This window comes from Manacus candei, unplaced genomic scaffold (assembly GCF_025592945.1).
Source record: "Manacus candei isolate 608988 ecotype Guabito, Panama unplaced genomic scaffold, ASM2559294v1 h1tg000029l, whole genome shotgun sequence".
NCBI lineage: Eukaryota > Metazoa > Chordata > Aves > Passeriformes > Pipridae > Manacus > Manacus candei.
In genome coordinates this window covers 3,005,913-3,033,833 of record NW_026138077.1, presented here as the reverse complement: position 1 = coordinate 3,033,833, position 27,921 = coordinate 3,005,913, and the positions used below count along the sequence as shown (strand labels likewise).

Genomic DNA, 27,921 nt, shown 5'->3' with positions numbered 1-27,921 from the left:
TGATCCTTTTCACATGAAAGGATCCACGTGGTCTTAAATAAAAAGCTGTTCTCTCCTTCCTACCTCTTTTAAACATACCCTAATTTAGGCATGTTGTCTCAGATAACACTTTTATTTATATCTGAGAAAACAGTCTGCCAAACATTCTTTCTTATTTGAATTCCTGATAAATATAATTCATTTCATCCAGTCAGAAAAAAAAATTAGCATTTCCCAGAATAGCTTTCTGTGTAAACATTATAGACTATGGCTAAATAAATATTACACACGGTTTAACAAACTGCAAACTCCATAAAGTGAAATTTAAAATATTTCTTCAGCTCTTAAAAGTGAACAGTTCCAGCACTGGTACAGATCAGGCCTGGTTTTGCCAAGCATAAGATTAAAATGACTTTTGCTTTACTTGCAGCCTGGATGTCAGCACAAAGTTATCTGTTATTTCACCAGGCAGCGATAACTAATCTGTCCTGTTTTCAATAAGAATTTTTAACCTACTTATTTTTGAAACAGAAACACTCTGGGAAGCAAGAAACAAGCTAAATAATTTGGCTTTCATTGGCTGGACTCACACTAACAATGAAATCACTGCCTTGCAGAGCCCAAAACATACTTGCCTTTTTTAGTACAAGTTGAACAGCATTGCCCAGGTATAATATCAGAAATAAACACAAGCAGAATTATATAAACTCATGAATGGTATTGTTTTCTCCACTTCAGATTTTCTTATCTTCTTTCAAAATGCTACATATCAATATTTTCCTAAATATATATTCCATAAGTCAATAAAACAACCATTTTCAATATTTTTTTAACAAGACCTCCTACTACAGATGCTTTGTTTGAACGCATATGACAATTACTTTAATTGGCAAAGCCATTGAAGTGAATCAGAGAGTAGGGAAGCTTTAATGAATGCAATATATTTTGCTTACTTGTTCCTTTTTTGTGCCTAATTTAGGAATTCAGCCATATAATTGATTTGGCTATCACTATTTGTGTACCATGGAACCTACATTAATACAATTTTCATTTGGGGGGTTGGAACGAGATGAGCTTTAAGGTGCTTCCAACCCAAACCATCCTGTGATTCACGAGACAAGAGACCTCTTGAAAACACACTCTTCCCTCAGCCAGGCAAATTACACTGGGGAAATAACGAAGCAAGAACACAACTAAATCCTACATCAAATTTTCAAATGTAGTTTGGATCACAGTTTAAAATTCAGTAGAATCATATCATGAAATCACAGGATGGTTTGGGTTGAAAGGGATCTTAAAACCCATCTTGTTCCACTCCCCTGCCATGGACAAGGACACCTTCCATTAGAAAATAACAGTTATAAGTCAAGGACAGCCCCTGGTTACTTTGGTAGTAAATTCTTTTAGTCTACTACTAAGGAGTTACTTGCCTGTGTAGTTCAAATATATATAAAAAAAATGAATCTCACTTTTACTACTGATGAAAATAAGTGACTATTAAAACTACTTTAAAAATACTTCGCTTGGGAAATGAAGTTTTTACTCAAGAGAAGCAAACTATACTAGCACCAAAAATCAGCAATCTACAGCAAAATGCTACACAACCAGTACATTTTCTGAAATCTTACAATTATGGCCAGGACTGGCTGTGGCAGAACATTTCCTGACGTCCCATGAAATCAGGGAGCATGTGTTTCGGCTCTGCTGTTCCAGGTCTACGAAAAGAAGCTGTCCTAAATTAACTACCCAGCAATAAGAGCTGCAATAAATCTACCTTTCAGGCATAATGTGAGCGTTAGCCTTAAAATGCAGAGGCAAATGAAATGTATTTATTTCCCTGACATGAAGACTGTCTCCCTCGTAAGCGTAATGGGACAATTGAGGAGCAGTTAGTTCCACAGCGTGGGGCCTCCTCCCTGTGCCAGTGTAGCCCTGAGCGTGCTCAGCCAGCCTGCACACCTCTAAGTGCTTTATAATGAACAATAAACTGGCTGGGAGGGAGGGGGCAGCTGACTCAGCACAAAGGAGGTTCTTCAGGCCAGGAAAATGATTGGGGTCCTGAATCAAAAAGGGAAAACAGAGACGGAATTTCGTAGAATCCCAGAATGGTTTGAGTGGGAAGGGACCTTAAAACTCATCCAGTGCCACCCTCTACCATGGGCAGGGACACCTTCCACTAGCCCAGGTTGCTCCAAGCCCTGTCCAACCTGGCCTTGGACACTTCCAGGGATCCAGGGGCAGCCACAGCTTCTCTGGGCAACCTGTGCCAGGGCCTCCCCACCCTCCCACCCTCACAGGGAAGGATTTCTTCTGTTTATCTGATCTAAATCCACCCTGCTTCAGTTTGAACTCATTCTTGTCACTCCAGTTCCTGATGCAGAGCCCTTCTCCAGCTTCCCTGTAGCCCCTTCAGACGCTGGAAGGTGCTCTGAGGTCTCCACACAACCTCCTCTTCTCCAGGCTGAGCAGCCCCAGCTCTCTCAGCCTGTCTCCATAGGGGAGGTGCTCCAGTCCCCTCATCATGGCCCTCCATCACACTGGCTTACCTGGAAGCTGTAGGGAACATCTTCCTTCCTTCTACTGGTGGGTCTTCCACTTCCCTAAAACCCAGATCCTCTTTGGGGAGAATAAGGGGAGATGAGTAAAGAACAGAAGAATCTCATCAGCATACTTGTGACTGATGAGTTGGAATAAAATTCTTTTTTAGACAAATGTCCATTTTGCCTTATTAATTTAAACAAGGGTTTTAAAGACAAAGCCCATCAAACATTAGATAAGCCTTTTAAGTTAATGGACCATGTAGTCCTATTTTCCCACAAACTCAGGAATCTTCATATTATGTCCTATTTTTACAGCAACATCAATTATTAATATGTATACTTTTGCTGACAGAGGACCACACTAAAAATGTGAGTTTCGTTATCCAGTTCTGGGTCATTAACTGTGAAAAGCTTGTAAATATAATGGTTTATTCACATGGGAAGCCTTCATTAAGATGCATTATTCTACAACTGATGTGGCATCATTGCATTATCAAGTTCACTGTCTCCATCTAATATTTGTAATTTGTTTCTAAATGAGTTGCTGTTTGTAGGGCAAGTTAACAAATTTGAATTTCACATGGCCAAAGAAATTTCTTAAAGATGGGAAAATGCTTCTTCCCCCAAGGAAAAGCTATTTATTAGCATCTTACTGGAGAATGCCTCCCTTTGATTCAGAAGCAGGAACATTAGAGGCGCCGAGGGAAGTGATGTTTGAAATAAATTGGCTTTTGTCTTAACGTGCACATTAAGCATAGAGGGCTGTGGAAGCAGCATTCACCATGGTGTCTCATATAGCTCCTTAGAGCCCCAGAACAGGCATGTGGGGCACATGGAAAGCTGTTCTGTGCACTGCAAGGCCCAGGTCATAGACTGGTCAGCAGGGAAGCATTGTTGGAATCCATCCTGCCACGCCGTCCATCCCTCCTGCCCTTTCACTTCCTATTCTCTCTTGCATCCTCAGATAGCCAAAGCCTTTTCGGATATATTTTCTTTTGAATTCTGCTCCCTGACAAGAGAGCAGAACCTCCACCAGGGCTGTCCAAGGGACTCTGTCTCCTTTTGAAGGCTTGAAGATGGACACGAGGTCCCAGATCGTGCAGCTGTCTCCTCATCACTGAGGCAGGGTTAGGAATATGTTAAACTCTGAGGCCACTGAGGTTTGGGATGAGATATACTTTTGGGATTAGAACAAGAACACTGGGGACAAAATAATACAAGTTTAACAGTGGTTTTCTTCAGTTGCAAAGCAGGAAGGTATCTCTTATGCTATTTCATAGGGTTTTTTTCTTTTTTTTTTTTCAAATGTTTTAAGAGCCTAAAACATTCCATATCATCATTAGGTGCCTGAGGACTCTGTTTTCTTTCCTCAATTTGTCTTTTACTCAACAAAAGAAAATCATTTTCTCTGAAAATACTTCACAATTGGTGGAGCACTGACAGCTAAAACAATTCTACCATCTGGACATCTTGTTATATCTCTTCAGCAGCTCCTGCTGCTCAAGTGTCTATTTTTAGGTTCTGTTGCTAAATTCACTTCCACACTTACTTTTATCTACGTCTTCTTATTATTCCCTCCCTACTTTACCAGTTGATTCCTTTCCTTGTTCTTAAGTACACTTGGATCAGTTCTTATAGTCCAAGGAAGTAGTTTTTAAGATGGACTAACAAGTGAAATTGAGACTAAGTACACAGAAGTTGTTTTGACATTTCCTCATCCTTGTTTTCTTCAAGTCCCTTTTTTTGTTGACCCAAATGCATTGATTTCAAAGTAGCAGAATAAAAAGTCAGGCCAGCTGTATGTTCACCTGTGATGTTTAGCTTAAAAAAAAAAAAATAAAATAACCATGGCATGATGTCCTCACTGCCCTTCAGTGCTTGCCTCCTCCTGCTCCCCCAGAACAGGAGCCAGCCTTGTGTTCCTGACACATGTTGGCCTGCTGGTCTTCACTCATAACCAGGGTGCACTGTGTATGCTCCACATCAGGCAGCCCCCAATCCCTCAGGGCTCATCCATCCCAGCCAGCTGTGCTCCTCATTCCATGCTCCCCTCACCCACTGGAGCTGGAGTGTGTCGGTGCCAAATGAGAAACTGGGAAAAACAGACAGCCAAAGGAAAATACAGTTTTATCAACTATCCCTGTTCTCCTTTATTCCTCCCTTCGGTGAAACACTGAAGGTGGGTGGCTGGAGTCTTACTTACTGGTAGAAGTAGCTCTTACTTCCTTTTTTTTTTTTCTTGTAGTAAAGCAGTCTTTGGAAAAGAAAATTTAAAAAATTGCAAGGGGTAAATAGATCAGAGCTTCTTTTCACAAGCTTCTCTGCCAGGTTATGTCTGTACTTCAGCCTCAGGGCTCCGAGTGCAGCTCTCCACACCTATCAGCAGATGGACTGATAACTGAATGGTGCTCCGTACAGGTAGCTGCACAAATATTTACTCGGGGATTGGCTGGATTTTGCCAACCAGAACATATTCTGTGGCCTTGCTGTTATCAGCATCTGAGCCAGCTGGTTTAGAGCTACCTGGACTGTGCCCACAGCAGCTTCATGGCTCTGGACTCAGGTGTTGATATGGTCTGTATTAATTCACTTAAGATAAGAGTGTCCTGCTCCTGAGCTTACTCACATGGGCACGTTCTTGCCAGTTCAAACAGTTCTTACCTCGTCTGCCTTTGGGACTGATGAAAGGCTGAATAAATCCTCAGTGGCAGGAGCTGATCTTCCAAGGCTCCCACAGGACGCAGTGGGGAGCAGTTTGGAGGAGCTGAGTGGAGAGAAGGTCCTGGATGGCAAGGAGGACCCTCCTGTCTCTGCTGCTGCTTCTCCATGTTGGTCTGTCCCTTGTCCATCACTTGCCTTGCTGTGGTGCTGGCCCTCAGCTGCTCCTTGGCTGGCTGAGTCACCTCCTTATACCAGGGGACAAGTAACCTTAGCAGAAGAGAAGACAAAAGGGATTATTTTCCACTTAGAATCGGTTCACTGCAGGGTCAGGTGAGTGCCTGAGCCTGTGCAGGAGAAGTGAGGGACCACACATCCAGCAGTTCAGGTGGAGGGGGAGCTGAGCCTTCCCAGCACCAACAAGTGACCCATCTCCTGACATTTTGCCCTTAAACCTTTGGATGTGAGCTGTAGAGGGGCCTGTCTTTCTCCAACAGCTGTGGATCAGCCTCCCTAAAGCTGGAGATATCTCCATGCCCTTTTGGTGGGAATTCCTCAGGAAAGCAGTCCTGTGAGGATTGCTGCAGGGAGACAAATAGCTCAGTGGGAAAGCCCCCAAGGGATCTTGTTCCTGGATCTCAGACTGGAAAACAGGCCTCATGGGTGCTCCTCTGCTTTCCAAATGAGCCCTGAGAAAGCAGCATCACATCCTAGGCTTCATTTAATACCAGTGAGGCAGACAATGGTGAAATACAAATAAACAGTGTTAACACTTAGTGCTGTACTTGTAAATAGGTGCTGGTGAGGGCGAAGACTGGAAACACTCGACTTCCATGGAAACTGAGAATTGAGCAAAGGCAACATCTCGGGGTGAAAGGTGACATTTTGGATCACATGTTGAGGGAGAGAACATGTGCAGCCACCTTTCAAAACCACACTGCTGCTCTTATTTCCTCCTGAATATTTTCTCAGTGGTGGCCTTGACCAATTCCTTCAGCAGAGTGCAAGTCACACATCACAGATGCAGGGAAGGCAGTAAATTGCTTTCCTGAATGGGGCCTCTGCGCTTGCTTTGGATGGTGTGTGATCCCAGGGGGGACCTGCCGAAACCAAATTTGCTTGGCACTTGTTAGTGATTTTTGGAACCTGGTCGAAGCATGGAAAAATACCAAATAACAGATCTTATATAAATATAAGCTGGCAAAACCTTTAAGAGAGCTTTTTTTGTCTTTGTGGGAGACTTCTGCAATTAGGACATGGAGCACACCAGGAAATACATCACCAGAGCAAAGAGAACGCATTACTAAATTAGTCTGAGATGTGCCCATTAAGGACAATTTCTATATGCTCTGAAGTTGAAAGGCCAGAGCAGAATTATGTACTTTTTTTTCCATGCAAACCAAGAGCTTATGTTCACATCTGCTGCCATCTATACATCAGTCACTAACTTTGAGGAGTAAAAAAACATACTACAAAACCAAACTGTCCTATTTTCTCCTCTTTTCCCTTCTTAAATTTGCCATACACTATCAGGCAATATGATTAGTAATTCCCAAGTATGTAGAAAATAATTTGTTCTAGAATTAAAAAAGAAACCACAAAGGTAGTTTACAAGTTCATTTTTAAAATGGATTTTTCTCTACACTTACAAGGTACTAACAGCTCGTAGAACACTAGAAACATCTTAACTTTATCAACCTTTAAAAGCTAAAAAATGCAAAGTTTCAGCCCACCCACACAGATGGCATTTTTCATGCTTCTGTATTTGAATACCAGAAAGACTTTCATTTTTCTCCCTCAATCTACATGTGTAAAATCAATCACAAGGCAGAAATCATTCTAAGACTTGCAACTGGCTTAGAAGCCCTTCTTGCCAAGGTTATCAAATCATGGGAAACTTGGGGAGCTGTGGTTTTTATTACAGCGTTTGGGGGGTTGTTTATTCCTTTTTTGTTGTTGTTGTTCCTCAAGGGAAGTTGATTTCCTAAAGGAAATCAACCAGCTGCAACAAAATACCAGGAAACCACTGACCAAGCAATGCATATAAAAATTGCAGTGACTAAATTAAAAACAATACTGGCTAATTAAAAAAATACCAATGGGAAGTCCAAATATTTGAAAATTCAATTAAAAAACCTCTCTGGCACCCTTCTGACATGGATAAAGCTGGCATTTGCAGAACAGCAGCTTTCTCACCTGTCTCACTGAGATCCCGGCATCCCACGCTGGAAGGGTTGTTTTTGTACATTGCAATGCTGTTAATTAATGCTGAAACACCAACAATAGAGCATTGTGTACATCCAGGCACCTTTTATGAGCACAGGGCCTTTTTTTCCTGGCTTCCTGCAAGGAAATTAAGGCTTAAGCTTAGATTCACTGTCAGCCTGGCATTCCAGTAAATATTAAGTTTATTTTAATTCGTACCTTTTATTTTCTCCTCTTGTTGTTTTCAGACTCTCCCTCCTCATTTAGAGGCAACCAGTAGTTTTCAGAAGTTTGCTGGGAAAGTAAAGGCCCTGCAAGGTGATGTCCAGGAGAGACAGGACGAAGTATCCTTCAAGGACAAGCTGAGAGAAACAGAGGGGCCCCACATCAAGGAAACACTCCAGGATCAGCTCAGCCAGTGCTTCACGGAGTGCCGGTGAGCAGAGATAAACACTTATCTAAATAAGTCCATTGCCTGATTTTGCAGTTCCTACAAACTGCAAAATCCATCTCGAGGCAGTGATCCTAGTCCCAGCTGAGGAGCTGGTTCTACCCCAGCTGCAGAGCCAGGACCCTGAGCTGCACGACTCCAGACTGGGGACATCACTCCTGGCAGGGATCAGAGGTGCACCCTGAACGCCTGGCTGTGCATCAGCTCCACAGACATTAAAGTGGGGACACCTTCAGTTTGCACATTACCTCAGGCTCAAGCCTTCGTAATTATAAGAAGCACACTCTAAACTTTAGGAACACCGATTTTCTTCCCTGTCTGAATACCTAAGGTTTAAGAGAGAGAACTCACTCTTCCATGAGATAGAAGCATAATTATTTGCCATAGCAAATCACATCACGTCACTGGCACTGCACTCCAGGTGCCTGCTGCTGGCATTATCCAGCAGCCCACATGAATCTGAAGTAGTTTTGTACTTGAGGCCTGACCTTCGAGACACTCCTCCAAATGTAACTTTACTTAAGCAGTGCTGCTGATCTCAGTGAAACTTCACGTCTCAGTAGAGTTAAGCACATACTTACACGTCTTTAAACCGAGTGCTGACACCTATAGTTCTCTCAGGCTTCAGCCAACGAAGTTTTGAGACTGGCAGTTTTCATATGGTCACACTGTAAAGTCTTTTACTAAGGAATATAGGCTGGTTTTATAACATAGCTGATTTTTTCCCAGGATTTACCTTGTCTGATGGATTAGTATGTAAAAGTAAATTGGGAAGCAGCACCTTAAACTTCCAGGATTTAGTAGCAAGGTTTTGTCTGCTCTGCAAAGTGTTTTTGTGTCTTGAGCTGCTCAGTGATGTTACAGGGCTCATATTTGTCTTGTGGACTAGTGTCACATCCATTAATCACTCAGTGTTTTTTCAGTGTGCTGGACTTGCCTCCAGCATGCAGTTTCCAGTTGGAAACACAAATGCATTCTGATGAAATCCTGCTCTGTTTATTCCTTGAGTCCTTTAATCGGGTTTGGATAGCTGTGCTACAGTGCACTGTTTGATTAAAAAAGTGATCAAAAATAGCACCCTCACAGGTCTGCCACAATGTATTCCTCTTCTTTCTTGTACTTTTGCCTCTTATAGACACTCAAGGCTCCAGTGTATTTTTTTTTACTCTCTTTCTAAAAGGGCTGCCAGTTTTACAAACTTCAGTTATTGCAGAGCACTTCCCCATTCCCTAAATCAACCCTGCTCTTCTTGAGCTGCTATTTCCTGCTGTTCCCCACAGCTCCCAGCATGTTCTGAGGTACAGAAAGATCTTATTCTCTTTCCTTAATATTACTCACTAATAGTCATTCCCTAACGTAGGTCAGTCGTGTCCAATTAACTTCGCTCTAGAGCTTGAGGAGAACTAACTGAAATAGTGTGAACCAATAACAATGTTTCTGTAGGAGATTAGAGAATAAGGCTGAGCCATAAACCTCTTTTAAGACAGTTATGAGACATTATTAAAAGTTAAATCACTTAACAGCAGAGCCAACCAAGAGCCTAAGCCGTCCAGAGGATCATTTGGAGGAAGCCAAAGCCATCGTTCAACCGAGGGAGGTGGAGAGGGGTGGCTGAGAGAGCAGTTCATCAAAACCCTCGCTGCCTGAAGTGTGTGAGTCCTCAGCCTCTCGTACCTACGGAATACTCTGAAGGTGGAAGGTGGAGTGTAAATGCTGAGCTTTCTTTTAGCAGCCCTTACAAGTGAAATGGGGCCTCCTCGCTACATTTATATCCCAGGTGTGCCCAGGGGCCCAACTTCGGGAGAGACTTCAAGGCTAGAGGCAGACATAGGCAGTATCCCAGCATATAAATACGTGATTATACAACTTATAAGGTGTTCTTTAGCTAACCTTTGAGTTATCTGGTCCATCTCATCAGGTTCAGTAGTCTTGAATCTCATCTAGCCCTGAAAATTAACAAAGATTAAAGCAGATGTTTGAATATAAGCACCATATTAACTGATCTTGGATAGCTTTATGGGTGTGTTTTTCCTGAGCAAGGGATGGTGTGAAATAGGACAAAGACATACCCACACATTCTATAAGAGTGCTTATGGGTAAGCCTTTAGCCAGACATGTTCTGCTGCAGCTGAGACAGGCTGAGAAAACAGCTCCCCTCCAACCTTGGACAATAACCCACCCATCCGAAACAACCTCATATTTTGAAAAAATCAACCAAAAAGCAGTTTTAAGCATTTAATCAGACCGTTTTGATAGAAAATGGAGAAGATGTGCAGGTCTGTGGTACGTCTGAGAGCGGGGTCACCGCTGATGGCAGAGGGGCAGTGACAAGCCTGTTGCAGTCAGAGCAGTGTGTTTGATCACAGAATCACAGGATGGTTTAGGTTGGAAGGGACTTTAAAGACCATCTCATTCCAACCCCCTGCCACAGGCAGGAGCACCTTCCACTAGACCAGGTTGCTCCAAGTCTCACTGTACTCCCTGTTAACTCTCATATTAACTGTCCATCATGATCCCTAAAAATCAGTGACGGGAATGTTCCAGCCAAGACTAGACAGATCTCATTGATAAAACCTATTCTGGTGATTTAGTAGCGTGGCAGATGAAATTCTGCCCCCAGTGAAGCCAGTGGGAGAGCTGCCATCAGCTTCAGCACAGGCTGGACATCACCCAGTATTTCAGCTCATTCCAATCTGGCTGAGTGATGCAGTGATTTATGGAGCTGCGAGGAATCAGAGGAGCTGTCTGCTGCCCTGCTCTTCACAGGAGGCCTCTAAGTGACCAAAATCATCTGCCCCACAGACACACCCACTGGCATCCAAAATAGGTTTTTAAAAAAAAAAAAAAAAAAAATCAGCAAATTTCTCACCAAGGGGAGCGTGTGTGTCCTGCAGAGCCAAACTGTCTGGGTGGAAATACCAGAGATGCTGCACAACCAGCAGGAATCGTGTCCTGCTCAACAGTGGGACAGGTCTGAAGTATCCAAGTTTACAATAATTATTACCTGCCAGGATATATTTTGGCTCTCCCCTAAGCCTGTCTACAAGATCAACAGCTAAATGTAGCTTATAAATAATTCTTTAACTACAGTTTTTGACAGAGTTTCCCGTTTTCCATATTCTATTAAAGAAATAGATAAAGGCGAACAAAGATTCTTTTGAATAAATTTTGCTGTGCATACTGAGAAAATAAACCCAAACTTCCATATTTTATCTTTCACTCAGAAAAGAATGTGATAGAAAAATACAATTAGCAGGTATTGTCTTTCAGCACAGCTACTCTTAGATTACAAAAGCAATGAGTACATGTAAAATTTCTTAACCTGTAAGAACTGTGGTAAATATTTACCTCTTTCTTTGCACAAGGGAACAGCTTCAGTCATTTCAAGACCCAAACCAGCTTCTTATGAAGAGAAGTTCTAGAAAAACAAAAGAAAGCAAAACCCAAAGGAATAGATTAAATGAAATTGTTCCTGTTGCTTGTATCAATCCTACCGCGGGGAAGACAAAATAATTTCGATATAACCCTGCATTTTGCAGCCTTACCATCCATCGTTCTGTTTATCTGGGTTGGCTTCTGTGGAGCTGCTCTTATTTGGCTTGCAAATTATTCACATAAAGCTTTCTAGGTTTCCATGTGGCCTTGTCCAACCATGCTAGAAAGAAAAGATACTGTTTTGAAAGCTTTTTTAAAAGCATCCTGCACTATACCTATACTGGCCTCCCTTTTTTTTTTTTTTTTTCAAGCTATGGTTGGTATTAGAAGGACTACAAATGTTCCAGAATTAACAGTTGCTATGATTATACACATCTGAGTCTGGATTTTAATCACTTGGCTCCCACAGATTTCATCCATTATATTAATAACAGAGTTTCATATTAAGATATAACTAGTGCATAGTTGGGGTTTTAGCTTCAATTTCCTGCACCATTCCAAACCAAACCCATTTTTCTCTAGTTTCACATTTAGGGTGTGAAATTGCCTTCTCCTCTCTTTACCCACTGTGCATAAAAACAGTTCCCAAATTACAAGTCTTCTTGGAGTCATCCCTAAAATGAATTAAAAAAGGGGTGGGGAAAAAAAGGCGAGAAGGATCCCTTTATTACACAGAGAAATATAACAGTACCTTTGTCTAGGACAAGCCTTCTCTGGCAGAAATCAATACAAAGGACGAGAACTCAAGATGAGGTTTTTATTACCAGAGATGGCCCCCGGGCTCACAGGGGAGAGCCTCATGCACAGGCTCTGCTGGGACGTGCCTCGTGCCCTCGAGCTGCAGCAAATTGCGCCGGGAATGTCTTGGAGGATTTCTGCAGCCCGGCTCGGAGCTCTGGGGAGCATTTCATCAGTGGCAGGGCTGACCTCCTAACAGGGGATCTCAGTAATAGCACTTCACACTCGTTATGTGTTATTCCCATGGATTTGGGGATTGCTTTTTGGGAGGAAGGAGGCGACGAGGGGTAAATGTGTTCTCATAATAGGTTTACACTTTACTGATTAGCTCTGAATGATCTTCTTGCTCTGCCTGCTGACTCCAGTCCTGTCAAAAAAAGAACTGGCCAAGTTTTGTGGTGAGGGAATGAGACTCCTCTTGAAACAGAGGGTTCCTGTGCTTTATTTATTCATTTTGAACATTCCTGACAGCCAGCCCGGCCTTTGATGCAGAGGAAAAGAGAAAGAAATAGGAAGTGATCATGTTATATTTCCCTTTTTTCACAAGGCTGTTTTGTTGAGCTGGGTTTACTGCCAATCCACCCGTTCATGGGACTCCCTGGGTAGCAGGGGGTGTGAGGAAGGAGGAGGCAGGAGGAAGATGAATGGAGAGAGAGAGGTTTTGCACTGAAATTCTGCGGAATAGGGAACGTATTCATTGGTGTGAGGCAGAGGCCGGATCACATTTCACACTCTGTACACACTGCTCTTTATGGAGTGAATGGCAGCGGGCATGGAAGCTGCCAGGCAATCCATCAGAGCCAGAGCCTTGCCAAGAGGACAGAGAGGGATGACACGGTGGTAACCAGCAGAGGCACTCCCTCCCCATGACCCTTCCACTCTGGTTCCAAGGAATTGTCCCTCTGAGTCCCTCCAGACCCGTGTTCTTGTTTTTCAGTCCCATCTGGCTCATCAGACGCATGCCCTCAACCTGCCAGAAGTGCTTTCCAAGTAGCCTGGATTGCAGCCTCCACACAATATGGCAACAGCTGATGGAAAATATGGAACAGCTGATAGGAAAATTGCTAGAGGACCAGTTTTAGTGCCGTGAGCCACTGCAGCAGACAGTTCTCAAAGAGCAAGCTCCAGTCTGGGGGTCCTTGGCAGACAACCTGAGACATCACCGGCCCCTTGATCACAATCCTCTTTCCGTACTGTTACTCTGGAAAATTTATTCCCTTCTCTGCCACTCCTTCAAGGGCATTTCTGCTGTAGGAACCTACCAAAAAGTGCCTCTGGTATGTGGTACTTGATATTCAGCACAGCCAGGAGCTGCTGCCCATAGGAGCCATTTACAGGCAGGTGATGAACCACTGTCTTTTCCCCTAGTCCATATTGCCATTACTTGTTTTCCCTGTCAGCATCAAAGGATTGTCACACACTCAAAAACCACTTGTATGTGACCTTCCACTTGGGAGCAAAAGTTTCCAGGCAGAAGCAGCAGCTGTGAGCTCAACATAAAAATCAGGATATGGGGGGATAAATTAGTGGTTGTCTTCCAATTCCACCAGATGAGGATGAGCTAAAACTATTTCTAATAATTTAGAAATAACGATAATTCTAATAATTTCTACATTAGAAAGAGGTCTCTATCTGCACCACAATTTTCTCCTGTCCTTATCTGTTCACTGGAGTTGAATACATCTTCTCCTGCCATCTGGTACTTTGGGCACTGAGAGCTTAAACACACCAAATTGTTCAGGGAATAGCACAAAACAAGTAGCTTCTCCTTCTGAATCCCTCTGCAGCCAGTCTTCATTGTGTCTATCATCTAAATCTTCTCCTTTTCCTCAGGAGAGCAAAGGCAAGCTCTGAATTGTGGCAATGAAGCTCTGAAAGAGGATGGCACAGGCTGGGGTGGCCTCTACTGCCCAAATACTTGGTCCTCCTGCAAAAGCACAAAGACAGTAATACAAGAGGCAACGTCGGGGGGGGGTTCCTATCAGTAGTTTCACCTCTTTTCTGACAGAACTAACAACTCCAGGTTTTGCCAAGGCAGTAATCTCTGTATCATAACAATTAGTGCTGGTGCAAAGAGCTCTCTGAGTGCCTTTCTCCCCTGCCAAAAGGTCGTTCTGCAGGGACGGCTCACATTTAACATCAATCTTCCTGAACACGGCTCAGCCTGCTCCCAGATGTTGGACTGTACCTCGTGTAGACAGTCAGTCAAAGCTAATTCCAAAATCCAGCAGGAACAACACAGCAAAACCTGTCCAGGGCCCTGCATAAATATTCTGGCAGGCAGAGCGTGCTGAGCTCCTCTCTGCAAGCAGCCACGGCGGCGCTGAGTTAAACTACATCTGTGGGAACTGAAATCTTGCCTTTGGGCTCTAAGACTGATTAATTAACATAATTAGGAGCTGTAAACATTAATGGATAATGTTCAAGCCTTTCCTAACACATTCTTAAAGCTTCCACTGAGTAGTTATCTATTGACTAATTTTGGCAAACATCTTCAGGGCTGGAGGGAGCAAGGGAATGGAATACAAATGCATCTGGCTCACTGGAGGGGGGCACCAAAGCAAATAACCCACAAGGTTTCTGTGAACAGAGGGAGAATAAGTTATCAGAAACAAGAGGATTGTTTGTTTATGATGGGAGAGAGCGGAGCCTGCAGTTCTGCAACCTGTTTTCCCGTTGACTGGAATCCACTATCTAACTTGAAAGCCATTTAAAACAAAACAAGAACAAAAAACCCCATCAGTCCTTTCCTGCCTATGGGAACACCACACTGATCTCTTTTAAAAAGTGTGAACCTCTCTAATTCCAAAGGAGGGACAACTGTTATTAAGTCCATCTGCAGTTAATCTCCTTTATTGGGTGTTCCTGGATTTACAGGAGGCAGGGGACACCTCTGGAAGCTTCTGTGCAGTGGCAGAAGTTGCCTACTAGTAAAAATTTACGGGAGTGCTGACATTAATGGAGGTGGCTGGATGGCTTTGGGGGGATCAGCCGGAAGCCCCTGGATCCATATATTTCTCATACTTGGTGAAACACCCATAAATCTTGGTGGCAGGTATCTGAGACAGTAAGACCAGTTGAACCCCGATGTCACACCTCCAGAGAGGCATTGATAAGATCACTAGTTCTGCTTTCTAAATCATCACAAACTCCAAGATCTGTTGTCTTTCCAGTCTTGTAATGCTCCTTGAGCTGACACTTCAATTTATGATTACCACCTCTCTGCAGTGATTAAAAACACATGCAGAGGGCTCTGCTGCTGATCCTTGATTTTGCTCATGAAAGGTTTGAAACTTTTAAGGAATGAAGATTCTTAAAACATCACAGATGCCAATCAAGTTTCCCAAGGGGTTTTCAACATAACAAGTCACCCTCATGAACTATTATTTAATCACCAAGTGCAGCAATGCTGCACATAAACACATCTCCACCAGCTTTCCAAGCACTGCTGTTCCCCTCCAGATAGACATTCAGATATCGTGAATCACAAGGTCATTAGGGATCTTCCCTGATTGATCTCGCCTTTCCCTGAGAGTTTTTGCTTACTGACTTTGTCACTGAAAATAGGGTCAGGTCCTGAAGTTATTTAACAGTCCTCATTCTAAGCAGACTCCCATCAGCTTCCAAGGGGATTCATAGATTAAGGCATTTTTGGTTTTGAGCAAGTTTATTGATTTCAGGACTTTTCCAGGGGTGCTACAACCAGGCAGAAGCACATAGTCTTGTTCCCCAAGTAGTGGAAAATCAGGGAAAACTGTTCCAGTCACATGGCACTCTAGGCTTTCTGCCTGTGATGAGGCATCTCTTGCAGGAATGCTCAGAACTTCAGGCATTTGTAAGCATACATCCATCTCTTCATCAGGCACGATTTGCATTGCACACCTCTTGCCACATTTGCATATAAATTATGCATTAACAACATTAAAAGCTCGTTGAGATCTCAACAGCCACACATTATAAAGCCATAATGAGCATGGTGCTTCTACAGACCAGGCTCTCCTCCACTTTTCTCCTCAACCTGCTTGTTTCTCGATCACTTTACCCAAAAAGACTTAACCTTTTCCCCACCCCATTTCTGTCCCAGTTTCTGTCTCTGTAGTTTTCACCTGCAAAGCTCTAAACACTGTGGTGACTGTAGACCAGATTGTCCAAAGCTCAGCCTGTGGAAATAGGATTTTTACAGGGATAGCAAAGACATTTCTGTTCCAAAAGGCAAGTTGACCAAAGGGAAAGATGAAACTCCTTGTTCTAAATCTTGTCAGCAGAAAGATGGTTCTAGTTAGACATTTATTTAGCATAACCAAAATTATGCCTTTAGCCATCCTCCATCTGGGAAAAACCTGAATCAATGGAGCCAATATTTTCAGACCTGTACATTGTAAATTGAGTGTCAGCACCTAAACTTTCAGTCCAAATGGTTAATAGCTTGACAAATATAGGATCAGCTGAAAAACAGAGCTTTGTAATGGACAGTGTGAGGCAGAAGCACTGGGGAAGTGCTAAAACCAGAAGTGGAAAATGAGTGCAGCTGTTTGGTGCTGTCAGGGCTCTGCAGAGAGGGCACAGCTGTTGGAGCAGGAGCAGCACCAAGATAAGGTGAATGCCAGAGGGACGAGAGCAGGCAGATACCTGAGTACATGTGAGACACAGCCCGAGACAAGGCAAAGAGAGATGAGAGGAAGGGGGTCCTGCACCTCCTTCCCCCACAATGCTGCCAGGACTGCGCTTTCTCAGTCCCATTTTTGGTACAAAGTTTCCCAGATATTTTATATTGACCTGTATCTTCCCATTTTTGCAGACATGCCCATCCGGAGCACTGCTCTGTAGGGTGGTTCCTGCCTTCACTTACTTCCTACTTTTTGATTTCTACCACTACAGAAGCAAAACTAACCCTTACAACAAATTGAGGTTAGATTCCCTTTTCTACCTTCTTCAAGTGGCTGCAAGTGACCTAAGATACCCACAGTCTATAGATCCTGAGGCTAAGCCTCCTGCTTAGAATTAAAGCTCCTAAAAATATTCATTCCTTTATATGTCTGAAAGTCTGGAATCAGCTGAAGTAAATAGCATTAGTATGAGTTGGCCTATTTGCACACAAGAAAAGAATCTGGTAACTAATTAGTTCATTTTCCTAAAGTACCTCATACCCATCCCTATAATACTTAGGAATTAAAAGTCTGAGAATGCAAAGTGTTCCTGACGTAATTCAGCAAGCCCCCCACTGCTATTCTCAAGGACACTTTCCAAACATGAGGTTTATTTGTTGTCATAGATACTCCCACAGACACAGGCATCACTTCCATCCAGGGACTCTCACTTGCCAGCAGCTGGTTATAATACAGCTCTGTGTCTGAAGGGCAGGACTGGGCTCTTTTTGGGCAGTGTTGTGCTATGTGCCCTGCTCAGGGGGTATGTCAGGCTGCTGGTCTCCTTTATTCCTTCCTAATGCAGCAAACAGGATTTATGAAGGCAGGAACAGACCAATGGGGTGTTTAACACTGATAACTGGGGCCTGATTTTCACCTCAGAGCTGGTTTCTGTTCCAGGAATCCAGCTAGAAGCCTACTAGGCCTGGCCCAGGGGAGCCTGCTCTACCATCTGATCTATTCCTGGTTTAACTCACACAGCAGAGTCCTAATCAGTGAGAAGGAAAGAAGGGAATGAATCCCAAGGGGAAGAGGAAAAGACCCAGCCCAGCTATTATTTCACTCCAGTTTGATAGGGAGAGGTATCTTCTCCTGCAAGTTAATACAGAGCAGGTGGAAGAACCAATTTTCCCACTTCCCCATGTCCAACAAGCAAAGCAAATGAAGATCTGCTGGGATACAGGAACAAAAAAGAATCAGGAGTCCCACTGGTGCCTGGTAGGAGGACAGGGAAGCACTGAAGAGCTGGTGGCTGGCAGAGGAGAGGTGTTTAATGGATATTCTGGGAAGAAAAAGACTAAGGAAAAGCTTAGAAGTAAGGAGAATAAAAATGAACACGAAGCACAGAGCAGTGGCTCCCAAGCTACAGCCCTTGCTCCACTGAAGGATCTCTTTGGAGCAACAAGAAGAGGAGGTGGAAAAGACATTTTCAGCCTTGGCTCTGTAGAATGTAAAGAATAAAGGAGGCAAGTGGGGGGAAAAAGAATCGTGGCATAGACTGACACAAGCAGAGCAAAAGCATAGCAGAAACAGTCATGAGGAGCTGAAGAGGCAGAATCAGAAGAGGAGGGATGAAAGAGTCATGTAAGTGGGGAAAAAACTCCTGTGAGTTACCAACTGAAAAACAGGAACAGTTAGAACCAAAGACTGATAGAAAATATTAAGTGTTTCCAAGGCAAAGCCAAAAGAGAGGTCCCTAAATGTCTATGCCAGCAAGTTCAGGTGATACAGAAAAAACACCTTATTGTCAAGGGGCCAGATTTGACTGTGGCCATGAAGGCATGCAAGTTATGGCTGGAAATGTGGCTGTGCATGACAGCCTGTTATTCTCTCTCACAAGAGAAGAGGGATATGTTTAGTTCTGAAATACAGCTTCACTGGTAGTGGGTTTTTCAGACTTTGGGGACCACAGCAGCAGAATGTCTGATGGAATATAAGGCTGATTGAGGGCACTGTGGCTCCAGTGTACCAACAGGATTATTTAACACACTGTTGGCAAGTTACTGAAGAGCTGAATTTCAAGTTAGTTCCTTACCCAGGAGGCTTCCATAATCTAGCAAAGAAAATTCCAGGCTTACACTGAAAATGTGTGTTAAGCAGAAATGATGAGGAATTGAGGGAGGAGGAGAGCACAGGTGATAGAAACAGGTTATCCCATCAACCTCAGGTGAGCACCAAGGTAAACTCTTCCTAGCACAAAATTCACGTTGAAGTTGGTCTGTCCCAGTCCCACACTCGGATTGAATCTCGACTTAAGGCTGAAAAGGTTTGAAGACAACATTTCTTTGGGCAGAGCAAGAACTTGCCTGAAACCTGAGTCACATCCATTCCTTCCAGAGCCAATGTGTTTCAGTTTTACTGGGAATTTCAGCACGGGGGAGATTAGTCAGACTCCATCCAGCAGGTTGTTTTTATTACCCAGGTCAGAGTCCAGGCCTTTCAAGTCGTGCTGCATTTCAGTCCTGTGCAGAGACAACAGAAATTCTAATTATTTATAGTAATTTACTTTAAACATGCCCAGCTATTATGGTTTGTGTGCTGCATCAGGCAACCTTAGGACCACCCTAGGCCGAATAAAAAGCCATTTAATAGCATATAAGGGAGTTTACTTGTTCTTCTCAGGCTCTACTTGTACAAAATAACTATATGAATATAGTACCAACTCCATAAGATCTTGTACCAAATACAATCTTCTTTGACTTTCCCCATCCCTGGGAGTGTCCAAGGCCAGGCTGGATGGAGCTCTGAGCAACCTGGTCTAGTGGAAGGTGTCCCTGCCCATGACATAGAACAAGATGAACTTTGATGTCCCTTCCAACTCAATTCTATGATTCTGTGACTTGAGCAAAGAATGTAGAACCATAAAAGAGCTGGCTTAGTATTTACTGAAGCATTTATGTAATAGCAGGAGACTGCATGACCCTTTAATCTGTTCAAACAGTTCCCTCTCTCTTCTCAGAGCGCCTTCCTGAGTCAGTGGTGGTTGGAAAGGAAGTTTGCTCTCTTGCTTTGTGTTCTCCATCACACAGGGTGACCGGCTCTTTCCTACAGACTTTTCTGGAAAGCATCTAATCCAGCAACCAATTCTGAAGCTGCTGGTTTAAAGTACAGCTATAAGTTAAAGGCTGCAGTCTGTGCAGCTGCAGGAGTCCTCCAAGTATTCCAAGTCAAAATACAATTGCTCCAAGGGGGCACATTCCAGAGCCGGAGCTGTACCATCTTTCTTGTTCCATACATATGCTTCCCATCATTGGCTCAGCACTCAGAGCTGCTGCAGAGGGGTAACACTATGCCCAAATTATCCTTTCACCTTCATCCTCCTGGGAAATCATGGGTTTATTTGTTAGGTACTGCAAGGTTTGCAGTTGCAGGGGGCCTGGGAACAAGTAGGAGTGAAGGTGGGAGCAGCAGATTGTGGCCTCTCCCACATATGTGCCTGTATTCCACCCCTGTCCAAACCTAATCTCTCCATTTGCCTGGGGGAGCTCTGCTGTTCCACAGTAAGTCCATTCCAAACAAGTGATGCTCTGTAGAGGCCTGTGAAGCAATACATTTACAGCTCTAGTCCTGAAAAACAATACAAAAGAGCCCTAAGATTAGGCAGGTGAGTAAACCTGCCCTGCAGGTCTCAGCCTCCAAACCTGCACTTCCCACACCACCTTCCCTGCTCAACCACTTTGGGGAAGTTACCCATCCTTGGGCTCTTTGCTTCCTCCAAGTTCCCAGAGAATATCCCCTATCCCTGGTTCTCCAGCCTCTTTGCCACGTTGCCAGCAACTCTCTGAAGCACTGGCTTCACCTATCAAAGAAATTATTAAAAATCACATTATTACTCCATCGTTTAAATTAACAATAGCACAAAAGCTGCATTTTGTGCTTATCATTGGTTAGATTTGAACATATCCTACCTAGTAACACATGCAGAAGAATTGAGGCATTTTGAAAGGCAGTTCCAGAGGTCTACAAAAGATATTCAATTCTTTATCAGTCCCCACATTTTCAGCCCATTTCAGGAGGCCATAGGTCATACACCAGAGACACACCAAACAGGTACAGGAACACAGCACTCCAGTTTGTCTTTCACAGCACTAAAAGGGAGAGAGTTAAGGAACTTGGCATTTCAAAGCATTACAGTGTGTTTCTTGGACTGCAGAGACAACTGGTTTTTGAGCTAACACTGTTGATAAATGGTTGCTCTTAATACCATCCCTGGCTTATAGCTGAGCTCATCTGAAATGCTTCTCCTTCTCTTTTCTCACACTTTTTAATTGCCAAAGTGGAGATTCTAAATTACTTTTCTTGCTTGTGAATTCTTCAGTTATTAGCACTGACCAGGAGTCTGAAATACAGTCCAGTCTGGCATAACTTGTCTTATTTTTTGCTTCCCTGGATAAAAACGCTCTTCAGCCCCTCTGTCAGGGATGCTCTGACCTGCTGAGCGTGTGAGCAGCCTCTGGCAGGCACCACAGAAACCAAACTCTGCTTTCTCTTTCACTGCACAGAATCCAAGAATAGGTCAGGCTGGAAGGGACCACAGTGGGTCCCATCTGGTCCCACCTCCCTGCCCAAGCAGGGTGATCCCAGAGCACATGGCACAGGATTGTGTCCATATGATTCTGGAATATTTCCAGTGATCATGGACAAGCTCGTCCACCAGGACCCCCAGGACCTTGTCCACTTCAAGAGGTCTGGGTCTCTGTCGTTTGCATGAGTGTTTAAATGAGCTATTTAATGACAAATCTGAGGCAATTGCATGCATATGAAAGCAGTCACAGTGCTTGACTTTTCTATGTTTATCCCAATTGGCTCATGCAGCCTTATTTCAATAAATCACCACCAGGTGTACACAATGTAAGACCAGGGAAAGACTGAGTGTTGCAGAATCCATATATAAAATCAGAGCAGTGAAAGACAAAGCAGAGTTTGGTTACATTCTTAAAAAGGTAGAAACATCCTAGGTACCATTTTCAGCTTCTCCTTCCCCACTGAATTTATCCTTCTGCATCAAAAGTGCTTTTCAAGGCAGCACCACAGGCAGTGCCACGAGCCCAGTGCTGTGGTGGGCTGAAGGGAATGATCAAGCCCCTCTCCCAGGCAGTACTGTGGGGCCTGCCAGAGGCTGCTTACACGCTCAGCAGGTCAGAGCATCCCTGACAGAGGGGCTGAAGAGCATTTTAATCCAGGGAAGCAAAAAATAAGACAAGTTATGCCAGACTGGACTGTATTTCTGCATTGATGCCATAGACTTCAGCTACTGAAATGTGTGTGGTGCCACCTTTACTTAATACCACCTCAGATCTACCCATCTTCATCACACTGAAATTATGCAATCAGTTACAAACCCAATAAAAATCACATCCTTTACCCACACTTGCATCAGGGTTGTTTTAATCACCACATTCCCCCTCCATGCTGTACTCTCTTCATCCCAATATTTAAATAAGGGTAGACCAAAACAGAGCTTCTCTGTTCATTTCAGGCTCTTATTCCCCAATTTTACAGACAGATAGAAAGGATGTATGTGCTGCACAGCACACACAGGGAGTCTACCATGCCCCAGATGTGCTGATTTATTATGCATGCACAGAACTCTCCATCCAGCACGTGAGCAGTGGGTTAGGGAGAGCACGGTCCTTTCAGGAGTTTTTAATCAGCCAATACCCTTGAAATACTTCAGCTCCCTTTCAGTCAGGTGGTGGCAGAAGAAATGCACCATGTGCAAAACCATTTCAGAACAAGGAGGAGGCCAAAATCGTGGGAGAGGCAGCACAGAGCTGGGGCAAAAGGGACACTTTTCCCAGTGGGTGACCTGCCCAGGACACCATTTCTGAACTCTCCCCGAAGCATTATCTTCAGGTCAAAGTGATGGCCTGTGGCAAAGCAGTTTAAAGCAGCCATGCCCAGCGTACAGCCTTCTTCCCCTTCCAGAGATGCATTTTGTTCCACTAACACCTTGACTTCTAAGAAGCAAAAACAATCACTCAAATTTCTCATAAACAAATCCCACTAGACAAAATGCTCTCTATACTCCATTTCACTCCAAATCCCAAAGAAACTTGTGATATTGGAGGGCAAGTTATTTCTTTTGGCTGGCCTTGCTACAAGAAATGGCATGCTTTATTTTCCTCTTTACAGGATTCATATTGTGTTAATAAAGTTCTGTTGATTCCCTCTGGCTGACTCTGCAGGAAAACTATTCTCGCAAAGCTTCTAGTCTGAGTTAAAGTAATCTTGCTTAAAACTGCCCATAATTGTTTCAGTCTCTTAAGTTTAATGCTAAGCACTGAAAATATTGCCAAATTTGAGTCAGGAACGGGTGTTCAATGAAGGCAGGATAAGCTGACCAAAGGTAAGGAATTCAGTAAACGCGGGGGGAATTTGACCTGGCGTTTCTCTGAGCTGGCTTCTGTATTTTTGACCTCACTCTGAAGAGGATGGAAAGATATAAGAAAATCAAAACAGATGAGAGTTTAGTGGGAGTTGTGTGCTCCAGAACGCTCGTTATTCCATCAGCCAAGGCCCCAAGACCCAGTGCAGTCCCTGAGGGCAGTGCTTCCTCCGCAGGAAGGGCTGCTCAACCCACTCCCCACCACATTCCTCCAAAGGCTGGAGACAGTCAACAGGAAGCTGACACTGGAAATCAGCCTGGGGATAGTCTGACTGTGGGCAAGGGGAGCAGCCCCTCATCTTCTGAGACAGCCCCTCGAGGAACACAGCCTGGCTCCCAGCTCCCGTAAATATGGGAGGATGAGCGAGGTCAAAAGAGAAGGAAACACACTCAAAGAACCTCAGACCTGGAAAACAAAGCACGGGTGCAGTGCTGAATGTCTGTTTTCCCTCCAAGGGCAAGGATGGGACACCCTTTGTCCTTGGTTCCATCAGGAGATGCTGTCAGTGTTACTGCAGAGCCTCACACCACGTTTACCAGCAGTGCTGCCCAAGGCTGTTCTGCATTGGAGAAGTCAAGCAAAAAACCCTCTAAATAACCTTTCAGGGATCTGCTTTCCAGTCCCTTTAATCTCCTTTCCACTTCCCTGCCATGCTGGGTACATTTAGCAGTCCTCTGGGTTTGTCCATGCTTTCAGTACGGGTTGTTATGAGCTCTTGCAAAGTAGTTCAGTTACATTAGTCAGGAGGTGATTTCTCCCAGTCCTCAGTTGATTCAGATTTGGGCTCTAAGAAAACTTGGGACAATATTTTTTGAGTGTGTGAAGGGACAAAAATCAGAGCACCAGGACATTTTGTGAGTGTTGATATTGCCACATTTTTCTTCTGATTTTTGCAGGGCTTCTTTAAATTTAAGCTAGTATTGGAACAATCAGTCCTTTTGTTTCTCCTTGGCATTATTCGTGCCTATATTGCCTTTTATTTTCATTCAAAAACTTAGGAGTGATTCGTAGTGCTACCATCCATGTCTCTAATTATTCCAAGGAGAAAAAAAACTATTGTCATTTTTAACCAGGAATGATTTGTCAGAATTTTGACGGTTCCAATAGGTCAAAAAAACCAAACAAAAAACCCCCCACAAAACAAAAATCCAGCCATCTTTTACCCTCATGGTTTGCAGCAGGAATCAGAATAACCAGGAGTCCTGGCACAGAAAGCTCATGCTTGAGTCTCTGTGAAGGGGAACAGAGATTCCCATTTTTCCAGTACACTAATTACCTATTGCTATCTCTAAAAGACCAGAAGGATCCTTGAAAAGGTAATAACTTTATGACAAAGCAGAACAGACTGTTTCACTGCAAGAACTCAAGAAGCTTAAGAACCACTACACTGGGTCAGCCAAAGGTCTACCTTTCCTGGCCAGTAATACTACATGTAATAAAACCATCAGAGAGAATTACCACATTCCACATTTTGGTCTGTCCCCTCCAACGACTGTTCCCAACTATTACTTGGCTTTGAAGTTCACTTCTCCCATTTCAGATCTAAGGCAGGCATTGGGAACCCAAAAGACCATTCTAATTATGAGAGTTACTATAATAAAGGATATCACCTTTCCCCACAAACCTTGCGCTCTCATTCCTCCGTGAGAATGTTTCTCCTTGCACATTGTTGGCCTCACTTACATTTTTAAAGCTGAATATTTATCCAGAACAATAAAGTTTCTGATCCAACCACACCTCCCTGCGAGTCACTCCACCGAAACACTTCCATGCATAACAATCACACATAGAGGCAAAAACTTGGAGGATCAGGACCTCAGATAAAACATCAGTTGTACCATGTCTGAGTCCAACCTCATTAAAGATGATAAGAACGCTGGGGACATTAATCCTGCTTTATAATCAATTCTGTATTTGCCTAGGTTATTTTTTCTGGAAGTGATTTTCAAAGAGCCAAAGAAAGCACATACACAAAGGGATAAAAAAATGCAGCAGCAAAGATACCTAAAATAAACCAGCACTGCTATTTAAGTAGTCTGAGAGACCCCGTATCAGGTGGGATTACAGAAACAGGCAAGAACTACATAACAACAGGGGGGTTATTTCTTTAAAGAGTTCCCCCCTCTTTGTTTTTGTCCCTTTTCTGCATAGAACACTCCTCTGTCCCTCCACTTATAGCACACACTATCATTCATGCCTTCTTTTCTGCACACAGCTCTCATCCTTTCTTACCCTGAGAGGAGTTAAACACTCTTGTTCCTCCAAAGAACAATTTATTTTTCCTGACAAGGCCTTTTATGCAATTAGCTAGAGAAGCCATGGCCAAAAAGAAAGAATAACACATGTAAAACCACGCCAGAAAACAGAGTAGGTAGGAACTTGTTGAGTCTATTACCAGACAAAATGTTTAAATCAATGGTGTGTTCTCATAAATCAAAAGCCATATTTGGCCTTAACTATAACCATCCCTGTGCAATAGAGGGAAAACACTTTAAAAAAAAATTATGAAGCTCCTGAAAGAAGGAGAGGGGGAAGCAGCAGATGAGACAAGTGCAATGTAGGGTCATCTCCCAGACAAGGAATTTATTTTATAGGTCAGAATGGAGGTGTCACAGCTCTCAGGGCTGAGCAGAGTCTACCAATCACACCAATTCATACCAATCTGGTGGGGATTTGGAGACATTAAAGAGCCCTTTGAACCTGGTTAAAACTTGGACACTTATGCAGGCTGCGTGCTATAACAAAAATTGAGCCCAGAAGAGCCAGAGCTCTTTGCTACATGATCAGAGACAAAAGGGTTTGCACTGCAGACCATAAAAGATCATTCCTTTTCAATTACACTTGACAGATCTGAGTTATTGCAAGAGGAACAGGTTTGGAGCAGTAAGAGTGAATCAGAGAACACAATGTAATTCAAGAAACAGTGCAAAAACCTCGTCACACCTTTTTCTTTTTCAGCTGGAGTGGAAGATAATCTCTTTTCACCCCTCCATCCTTGTTCATCCTCTTGCTCTTCTGGTTGAGCTGGTTTGATTCAGATTTAGGGCCCCCATTCATCCCAGTTACATAGCTTTTCTGTAAAGCTCTTTTCCAACCCCATGCTCTGTTTCTGTTGACAGGGTTTCACTGCTTTCCACAAGAGTAATGGATTTCTCACATACCACACTTCAGAAAGGTCCCTTCCTCAACAACATCCTCCACAGCCCAGAAACCTTTAGTAGCTCTGTAAAAGCAGTGGCTCTGACCCAAAGGAAGATATTTTGCCTGCTGTGAACTCCAACCCTCCTCAGTTTGATTTGCAGCTCTGCAGACAGAGCTCCCAAAGCAGGGCTGTGCAGTGGCCTGGGAACACCCAACAGGCCCTATCCCTCCATCTCAACTTATTCACTTCTTGTTCAGCCACCAAGCCCAGTCCTACTAAGCAGCCATAGTTTTTACAAATTTCATTTGTTCCTTTAGGCAATGAGTTTTACTAGACCTGCATCCTCCATATGAAATCCAAGACAATTTGCTTCCGCTTTTGCTTGCAGTCCTTAACACATTGTCAGCACTCCCACTGAAGCAATCACATTGAAAATAAGAGTTGCTTCTTCCAGTTCTGGCATTTACACATTTTACAAGATGTTGGAAAAGTACAACTGGATATTTTTTTTCCCCTGCAAATGTTGAGACAATAATAAGTACCAGACTCACAGAGTTCTGACTGGCCTGGGATCTAGGTGTTCCTGACATGTACCATGTCTCTCAAATATATTACACACTCCAATACTCCTGTTATCAAGAGCTTAAGCTTAATTCTTCTCTCCCCATCAACATGCAACAAGACTTCCAGGCTTTCCTGACCACCAGTTTCTGCACGGTGCTCCTTCCTCAGTGCACGCAGAGAAAGCAGCAGAGTGTGAGAACTTTGTGGGCAATCTGTGAGCCGGACAGAGAGACAGTGACTGCTGTGCAAAGGAAGGGCCAAGGCACTGGGAATATCGAAAATAAATGCAGACCAAGCAGTTTTGGGTTTTTCACTCAACCAAGAGAGCAGTGTAGCCAGTCTGACATTCGCACTGTCAGGGCTAAAGCCTTACAGGGACTGGAGCTGCAATTCAACAAGCAATGCAGGTGCTGGCATAGTGCTTTTCTACCCCCAGTGCCATTTTCAGACTATTTGTTGACTGTGGGAAGCTCTGCAGCTCCACCTTCCCTAAGTCTTGGTTTACAGCTTGTTGGTGGGGCCAAGGAGAATTTCTACCAGAAAGTCTCCTCCACACTTCCAGCAAAACAGAGCAGCCTGCTGGGGCTCCAGTTTGGAGCAAGTTCTTACATCATCTGGATTAATTTTCTTACACTACTATTGCCTCTAATCTTGACTACTTCATTGTTTCTAGGAAGTTTCAAAAGGGGAGGGCAATTAAAAATTATTTGAACAATTATTATTGTAAAGCAAGCTCAAAATCATTCTACAGTGTCCTAATTTCAGAGCTGCTCAATGTGCAGCATCTCTGGTGGGGCCCTCTAGAGCCATAGATGATGTGTAGTTTATCTGACAAGACAAAGGTATAGGAATATAGAATCCCAGAATGGTTTGGGTTGGAAGGGACCTCAAAGCTCATCCAGTGCCACCCCATGCCATGGGCAGGGACACCTTCCACTAGCCCAGGTTGCTCCAAACCCTGTCCAACCTGGCCTTGGACACTTCCAGGGATGGGGCAGCCACAGCTTCTCTGGATTTTCATGGAGTGCACACTGGCTGCTCCTTTTATCCTAGTGTTTACAACTCTAAAACAAGCTCACACAAAGAGTTTAGGTCCATTTGAATCCAAATTAGCATCTTATGTCAAATGCATGAGACAGCCCATTGTGATAGGATGTTGCCAAAAAGTGAAGGG

The 27,921-nt window shown here is 43.6% G+C and overlaps 1 protein-coding gene and 1 long non-coding RNA gene across 2 annotated transcripts in view; one reads left to right on the top strand and one right to left on the bottom strand.

Moving 5' to 3' along the window:
* Positions 1 to 27,921, top strand: part of IQCA1 (IQ motif containing with AAA domain 1) — a 106,714-nt gene that overhangs the window by 22,753 nt on the left and 56,040 nt on the right. Inside the window, exon 6 of the mRNA XM_051791132.1 lies at positions 7,631 to 7,818. Within this exon, the coding sequence (XP_051647092.1) occupies positions 7,631 to 7,818 (188 nt within the window). The remainder of the gene's footprint in view (positions 1 to 7,630; positions 7,819 to 27,921) is intronic.
* Positions 9,765 to 11,396, bottom strand: LOC127472623 (uncharacterized). Its single transcript, XR_007905089.1, has 3 exons — positions 11,379 to 11,396; positions 11,182 to 11,251; positions 9,765 to 9,779 (listed from the first exon to the last, which is right to left on the bottom strand). It is a non-coding gene; the product is annotated as an uncharacterized LOC127472623 (long non-coding RNA).